Genomic DNA, 8,723 nt, shown 5'->3' with positions numbered 1-8,723 from the left:
CGCGCACATGCTGCATAGAGACGCACAACACACTGTGTACACAGATGGCACATACACACACACTCTTTCTCTCTGGCTCCAAGTCACCTGTACGGTTTTCTTGATCCTGTGTGAGGGCCCAGGGTATTCCTTGGAGTACAGGTCTGATAGAAAGAGCGAATTGATCAATGTCGATTTCCCGAGTCCTGACTCTCCTATTGGGGAAGGAAAACATGGGGATCAGTTAGAAACACACAGCGATGGTGAGCTAATTAATGCCATATGACACCAAACACCCAGAATGCTAGAAAATGTAGCCACATTTCATTAATGATCCCAGTTGACAGGGTGCTGGATCATTCTGCTCCCTCACAGGTCAGCTCCTGAAAGTATGGGGTCGGGAGTACACTGCTCAGCCCGCTCGCTGCTGCCTCACAAGTCAGCTTGAGAGTCTGGTATCCTCTGTCCTGCTGCATCTCAAAGGTCAGCTCCCGAGTTTAACTAGGCTACTTAATCAGATTGTGTCTCATTCAGGTGATGTCTCTCTTACTGCTCATGTGTCCACTTACTGTTCAGGAATCTCTTTGGAAATCTGGATCTTGCAAAGGAGCTCCTGGAACGTTCAGTTTACTATCATGCAAAACCATAATAATTGCACGGAAGTACTTTATAGATCATAGAACCCTACAGTGCAGAAAGAGGCCCTTCAGCCCATCAAGTCTGCACCGAACACAATCCCACCCAGACCCTAACCCCATATCCCTACATATTATACCCACTAATCCCTCTAACATATGCACCTCGGGACACTAAGGGGCAATTTCTTAGCATGGCTAATCTACCTAACCCACACATCTTTGGACTGTGGGAGGAAATCGGAGTACCCGGAGGAAACCCACGCAGACACGAGGAGAATGTACAAACTCCACACAGACAGTGACCCGAGCCGGGAATCAAACCTAGGTCCCTGGAGCTGTGAAACAGCAGTGCTAACCACTGTGCTACCGTGCTGCCCCATTTTACTGTCAGTTAACACTTTTGTATAAATATCATGTGTCCTGAACTTGAAAATAATGATCTGAGGATACAGAGGTCTTGTGAACTAGGCAGGCAAGGGAGTGGACGTCCTAAGAGCGGGAAAGGACCATTTGGCCTCAAGCCCGTCAACCATTTATTAGAGCATGGTTGCCCTGTCAGAGAGAAGTTAACCTAAAGACACAGTGACAGTTTAACAGCAAGCTGTAAATTTCAGACCTTTTCTACATCATTCAGTCATCAAGAGGACAATGTTGGTCAAAATCTCAATTCATTATTTTCTTCTGGTTTCCCTCTTCCCATGGCACCTGTTCTTATGGAAGAGCTTTATAAAACTCTGGTTTGGACATGAGCTGTAGAATGTGACCATTTGTAATTCTTTCAAATAAGGAAGGATAAATCCCCAGGCCAAAACGAGATGTATCCTAGGCTGATGCGTCAGGCAAAAGATGAACTTGTATGGAGTCTAATGCTAATTTTCAAATCCTCTCTCGCCACCAGAGAACTGGAAGGAACCTCATGCGCTACCATCATTCAAGAAGGAATGTCGGGAAAAACTGGTTCTAACATCAGTGGTAGGGAAATTATCGGAAAAAATTCTGAGGAACAGAATTAATCGTCACTTGGAGAGGCAGGGCTTAATCAAAAATTAGCATTGTGAGGGGAGATCATATCTCACAAATCTGATTGAATTTTTCCAGGAGCTTTCTAGGTGTGTAGATAGGGCAGTACAATTGTAGTCTTCGTGGACTTCAGTAAGGCTTTTGACAAGGTCCTGTATGGCAGACTGATCAAGAAGATAAAAGCCTATGGAATCCAGGGCAATTTGAAAATTGATTCCAAAATTGGCTTACTGTCAGGCAATAGAGTGTGTTGGTATAAGGTTGTTCTTGTAACTGTAAGCCTGTACCACAGGGATAATGCTGGGTCCCTTGCTGTTTGTGATATACATTAATGATTTAGACATGAACGTGGGAGGTATGATCAACAAGTTTGCAGAATACACGAAGACTGGTGGTGTTGTAAAATAGTGAGGAGAAAAGCAATAGACAACAGGACAATATAGACGGTTAAAAGAGCAGAACAGTGGCAAATGGAATTTAACCTTGAAAATTTTGGGGTGGTGCATTCTAGGAGGAGTAACAAGGCAAGGGGCTACATACTAAGCAGCAGGATGCTAGGAAGTAGAGGACCAGATCTTACTGAATGGCGGGGCAGGCTCGAAGGGCCAGATGGCCTACTCCTGCTCCTATTTCTTATGTTCTTATGTTCTTATGTATGTGCAAGGATCCCTGAAGGCAGCAGAAAGGTAGATAAGGTGGTTAAGAATGCAAATGGGATACTTGCCTTTATATTCAAGTATGTCAGCTAATAAGAACAGGGTGGTTACATCAGAGCTATGCAAAACACTGGGTTAGGCTACAGCCGTGTGCAATTCTGGTCGCCACACTATAGGAGGATGCGATTGCATGAGAGAGAGTATAGAGGAGAGTCATCAGGATTTTGTCTGAGCTGGAGTGTTTCAACTATGAAAAGAGGCTGGATAGGCTGGAGTTGTTTTCCTTCGAGTAGAGAACAAAGAAGAACAAAGAAAATTACAGCACAAGAACATGCCCTTTGGCCCTCTAAGCCGGCACCGATCATCCTGCCTGACTTAACTAAAACCCCCTACCCTTCCTGGGACTATATCCCTCTATTCCCATCCTATTCATGTACTTGTCAAGATGCCCCTTAAAACTCACTACCATATCTGCTTCCATTACCTCCCCCGGCAACGAGTTCCAGTCACCCACTATTCTCTGTGTAAAAAATCTGTCTCAGACATCTTGTCAAAAACTTGCCCCTTGCGCTTTAAACTTATGCCCCCTAGTAACTGACTCTTCCACCCTGGGAAAAAGCTTCTGACTTTCCACTCTGTCCATGCCTCTCATAATCTTGTAGACTTTTATCAGGTCTTCCCTCAACCTCCGTCGCTCCAGTGAGAACAAACCAAGTTTCTCCAACCTCTCCTCATAGCTAATGCCCTCCATACCAGACAACATCCTGGTAAACCCTTTGTTCGTTGGAGCGAGCGTATTGTTCGTTGGAGTGAGCAGAGACAAGGTTAAAGACAGTAAAGGTAAGCGATTGACTTTTCGCGGGCTTTTTAACGGGGAGTAATGTGTGCAGTTTTGGTCGCCGCACTTACGCAAGGATATTTTGGCCTTGGAGGGAGTGCAGAGGAGGTTTACTAGGCTGATACCGGAGTTGAGGGGGTTGAGCTATGAGGAGAGGCTGAATAAACTAGGCTTGTAGTCGTTAGAAGAATGAGGGGAGATCTCATTGAGACGTATAAGATGATGAATGGGATGGATAGGATAGAGGTGGAGAGACTCTTCCCGCTCAGAAAGGACAGTAGGACTAGGGGGCACAGCCTCAAGATAAAGGGGGGGCGGTTTAGAACAGAGTTGAGGAGGAACTTCTTCACTCAAAGGGTGGTGAATCTCTGGAATTCTCTGCCCGTTGAGGTGGTGGAGGCTGCCTCGCTAAATATTTTTAAGACGCGGGTTGATGGGTTTTTGATAAACGAGGCGATTAAGGGTTATGGGGAGAGGGCGGGAATGTGGAACTGAGCCACGACAGATCAGCCATGATCTTATTGAATGGCGGGGCAGGCTCGAAGGGCTAGATGGCCTACTCCTGCTCCTATTTCTTATGTTCTTAAATCCAGCTTTAAAAGTTAAACAGGAAGTGGGCTGCATGGTCTTCTGGGAAGGGATTTTTACCGTGCAAAGTATAAAAGGAGGGTTGCAGTAGACAGCGGGCAGCGGAGTGCGAAGAGAGCAGAGTGAGCTGTAAGGGCTTTGGCTCACAGGGCTTGGACGGAAAGGGCGAGCTAAGTTTAAATTCTTCACTGGGTCTAGAATACACTAGGTGACTGAGATGGAGGGACATGTGATGTACTGTTTCTGCATGATGTGGGAGCTGGTGGACCACAAGGTCATTCCCAGTGAGCGTGTCTGCAGTAAGTGCTGGTTGCTTGAAGAGCTCCAGCTCAAAGCAGACAAGCTGAACTCTGAGCTTCAGACACTGAGACAAATCAGGGAGGGGGAGTGTTACCTGGGTAATGTGTTTCAAGAGAAAGTCAACCCCCCTAAACTGACAAACTCTGAGGAGAGGAGAGGAGAGGAGGGAGGGAGGAAAGAGAAGAGAAGCAAAGAGAAGAGAAGCAAAGAGAAGAGAAGCAAAGAGAAACGTAGTGGTAATTGGGGATAGTGTAGTTAGGGGCATAGACACTGTCTTGTGTGACAAGGATAAAGAATACAGAAGGGTTTGTTGCCTGCCTGGTGCTCGGGTCCAGGGTGTCTCATCTGGGCTGCAGAGGAACCTGGAGTGGGAGGGTGAGAATCCGGTCGTTGTCGTTCATGTAGGTGCCAATGACATAGGCAAAATAGGAACCAAGGATCTGCAGAGGGAGTATGATAATCTGGGAACCAAATTAAAAAACAGAACCAACAAGGTGGTTATCTCTGGATTACCACCCGGACCATGTGCAAATTGGTGCAGGGTAAATAGGATTAAGGAGATGAACGCGTCGCTCAAGGATTGGTGTGGGAGGAATGGGTTCGAATTTATGGGGCATTGGCACCAGTATTGGGGCAGATGGGAGCTGTTCAGATGGGATGGTCTTCGTCTGAATCATGCTGGGACCAGAGTCCTGGCGAATCGTATAACTAAGACTGTAGATAGGGCTTTAAACTAATTAGTGGTGGGGGCGGGGAGGGTGCAGCGGTGAGGGAAGTTACAAAATCTAAAGTGAAGGAGAAGGTACGAGTGCAGGTAAATGTTGAGGACATTCCACTAATTAAAGGAGTAGGGGGCATGAGAGAGGTTAGCAGCGTTTCCACAAATAAGGTCCAGATAAGAGCTGGTATAAAGACACTTTACCTGAATGCACGAAGCAATCGGAACAAAGTGAATGAGCTCATGGCACAAATCAGCACAAATGGGTATGATCTAGTGGCCATTACGGAAACATGGTTGCAGGGTGACCGGGACTGGGAACTGAATATCCAGGGGTATCAGGCATTTAGGAAGGATAGACAGGAGGAAAAAGGAGGTGGGGCAGCTCTGTTAATAAAGGATAATATCAGGGTGATAATAAGAGAAAATATAGGCTCCAAGGAGCAAAACGTGGAATTGTTGTGGGTGGAGATAAGGAATAGTAAGGGGAGAAAGTCACTGGTGGGTGTGGTCTATAGGCCCCCAAATAATAACTTTGAGGTGGGGCGGGCTATAAACAAACAAATAATTGATGCGTGCAGAAATGGAAAGGCGATAATTATGGGGATTTTAATCTGCATATTGATTAGATGACCCAAGTTGGATGCAGTGGGCTTGAGGAAGAGTTCTTGGAATGCTGTCAGGATAGTTTCCTTGAACAGTATGTAATGGAACCTACGAGGGAGCGAGCAATCTTAGACCTGGTACTGTGTAACGAGGCAGGTAGAATTAGGGATCTTCTTGTGAGGAATCCTCTTGGGACGAGTGATCATAGTATGGTTGAATTTCTGATGCAGATGGAGGATGAGAAAGTAGGGTCCCAAACCTGTGTCCTCTGTTTGAACAGAGGGGAGTATGATAAGATGAGGGCTGAATTGGCAAATGTAGATCGGGGGTGCAGATTGGCTGGTAGGACGGCTGAGGAACAGTGGAGGATTTTTAAGGAGATATTTTTCAGTACTCAGCAGAAATATATTCCGATAGTAAAGAAGGACTGTAGGAGAAGAGATAACCAGCCGTGGTTATCAAAGGAAATAAAGGAAAGTATTAAATTGAAAGCTGATGTGTTCGGAGCAGCTAAAAATAGTGGGGGATTAGAAGATTGGGAAAGATTTAAAAAACAACAAAGAATGACTAAAAATGCAATAAAGAAAGGAAAGATAGAGTATGAAGCTAAACTAGCTCTAAATATAAAAAATGATAGTGAAAGTTTTTACAAATATATAAAGAAGGGGAGACTGGCTACAGTGAATGTTGGACCCTTGGAGGACGAGAGGGGGGATTTTGCGGTGGTTGACGAGGAAATGGCTGAGGCTTTAAGTAAGTTTTTTTTGTTGGTCTTCACAGAGGAGGACACAAGTAGCTTACCGAGTATTAAAGATAGAGGGATGGTAGGAGACGAGGTCCTTAATGCCATTACTGTCACTAGAGACGTAGTGCTTGATAGACTAATGGGACTGAAGGTAGACAAGTCCCCAGGACCAGATGGAATGCATCCCAGGGTTCTGAAAGAAATGGCAGAGGTGATAGTGGATGCCTTAGTGATTGTTCACCAAAATTCGCTGGACTTTGGGAAAGTGCCAGAAGACTGGAAAATGGCTAATGTTACACCGCTGTTTAAAAAAGGTAGCAGGCAAAAGGCAGGGAATTATAGGCCAGTTAGTTTAACGTCCGTAGTTGGAAAAATGCTAGAATCCGTCATCAAAGAAGAAATAGCAAGACGCCTAGAAAAGAATGGTTTGATCAAGCAGATGCAGCACGGATTCGTGAAGGGAAAGTCGTGTTTAACAAATTTATTGGATTTCTATGAGGATGTGACTAGCGCGGTAAACAGAGGGGAACCGGTGCATGTGGTGTTTTTAGATTTCCAGAAGGTGTTTGATAAGGTGCCTCATAAAAGGTTGCTGCAAAAGGTTAGGGTGCACAGAGTTGGGGGTAAAGTGTTAGCATGGATAGAGGATTGGTTGTCTAATAGGAAGCAGAGAGTTGGAATCAATGGGTTCTATTCTGGTTGGCAGTTGGTGACTAGTGGAGTGCCGCAGGGATTGGTGCTGGGGCCTCAATTGTTTACCATTTACATAGATGGTCTGGAGGAGGGGACTGAGTGTAGGGTAACAAAATTTGCTGATGACACGAAGATAAGTGGAAAAGCAAATTGCATGGAAGGCACGGAAAGTCTGCAGAGAGATCTGGATAGGCTGAGTGAGTGAGCGAGGACCTGGTAGATGGAGTATAATGTTAGCAAGTGTGAGGTTATCCACTTTGGTAGAAATAATAGTAGGAGAGATTATTATTTAAAGGACGAAAAGCTGCAGCATGCTATGGTGCAGAGGGACCCGGGGGTCCTTGTGCACAAATTGCAAAAACCCAGCCTGCAGGTGCAGCTGGTGATCAAGAAGGTGAATGGAATGTTGGCCTTTATAGCGAGGGGGATAGAATATAAAAACAAGGAGGTCTTGTTGCAACTGTTCAGGGTACTGGTGAGGCCACAACTGGAGTAGTGTGTCCAATTTTGGTCGCCACATTTGCGAAAGGATATATTTGGTCTTGGAGGGAGTGCAGAGAAGGTTCACTAGGCTGATACTGGAGATGAGGGGATTAGCCTATGAGGAGAGATTAAATAGACTGGGTCTGTACTTGTTGGAGTTTAGAAGGCTGAGGGGGGATCTTATAGAGACATATAAGATAATGAAGAGGATAGATAGGGTAGAGGTAGAGAGGGTAGAGGTAGAGAAATTCTTCCCGCTTAGAAAGGATAGTAGAACTAGAGGGCACAGCCTCAAAATAAGGGGGGGAGGGGGTGTGCAATTTAGATTGGAGTTGAGGAGGAATGTCTTCACTCAAGGGCTGGTGAGTCTCTGGAATTCTCTGCCCATTGAAGTGGTGGAAGCTACCTTGCTCAATATATTTAAGTCACGGGTAGATAGGTTTTTGGCAGACAAGGGAATTAAGGGTTATGGGGAGAAAGTGGGAAAGTGGAACTGATCCACCTCAGATCGGCTATGATCTTGTTGAATGGCAGGGCAGGCTCGAAGGGCGAGATGGCCTACTCCTACTCCTATTTCCTACGTTCTTATGTTCTTAAATCTTTTCTGTACCCTCTCCAAAGCCTCCATATCCTTCTAGTAGTGTGGCGACCAGAATTGAACACTATATTCCAAGTGTGGCCTAAGGCTCTATAAAAATAGCTACAAAAATAGTGTAGAAGGGAAGGATTCAGATACCTGGATAATTGGGGCTCATTCTGGGGTAGGTGGGACCTCGACAAACAGGATGGTCTACACTTGGACAAAAGGGGTACCAATATCCTGGGGGGTAAATTTGCTAATGCTCTTCGGGAGGGTTTAAACTAATTTAGCAGGGGGATGGGAACCTGGATTGTTGCTCCATTGTACAGGATGATGTGAGTAGTGAAGTCATGAATAAGATTTCAAGGTCATAGGAGTGTACTGGCAGGCATGAAGGTTTTTGAAGTGTGTCTACTTCAATGCCGGGGCATCTGGAATAAGGTGGATGAACTGGCAACGTGGGTTGGTACCTGCGACTTCGATGTTGTGGCAATTTCGGAAACATGGATTGAGCAGGAGTAGGAATGGTTGTTGCAGGTTCCAGCGTTTAGATGTTTCAGTAAGATCAGGGAAGGTGGTAAAAGAGGGGGAGGTGTGGCATTGTTGGTCAAGGACAGTATTACGATGGCAGAAAGGACGTTTGATGAGGACTCGTCTACTGAGGTAGTATGGGCTGAGGTTAGAAACAGGAAAGGAGAGGTCACCCTGTTGGGAGTTTTCTATAGGCCTCCAAAAAGTTCCAGAGATGTAGAGGAAAGGATTGCAGAGATGATTCTGGATAGGAACATAAGAAATAGGAGCAGGAGTAGGCCATCTAGCCTTTCGAGCCTGCCCCGCCATTCAATAAGATCATGGCTGATCTGAAGTGGCTCAGTTCCA

The 8,723-nt window shown here is 45.6% G+C and overlaps 1 protein-coding gene across 1 annotated transcript in view; it reads right to left on the bottom strand.

The window, feature by feature from the left end:
* LOC145342084 (septin-7-like) overlaps window positions 1–8,723 on the bottom strand; it is a 164,917-nt gene that overhangs the window by 118,311 nt on the left and 37,883 nt on the right. Inside the window, exon 3 of the mRNA XM_080187292.1 lies at window positions 88–194. Within this exon, the coding sequence (XP_080043418.1) occupies window positions 88–194 (107 nt within the window). The remainder of the gene's footprint in view (window positions 1–87; window positions 195–8,723) is intronic.

Source organism: Carcharhinus amblyrhynchos, chromosome 4 (genome assembly GCF_965287045.1).
Source record: "Carcharhinus amblyrhynchos chromosome 4, sCarAmb.v2.hapA, whole genome shotgun sequence".
NCBI classification, from domain to species: Eukaryota; Metazoa; Chordata; class Chondrichthyes; order Carcharhiniformes; family Carcharhinidae; genus Carcharhinus; species Carcharhinus amblyrhynchos.
This window is presented reverse-complemented; position numbering and strand designations above follow the sequence as displayed.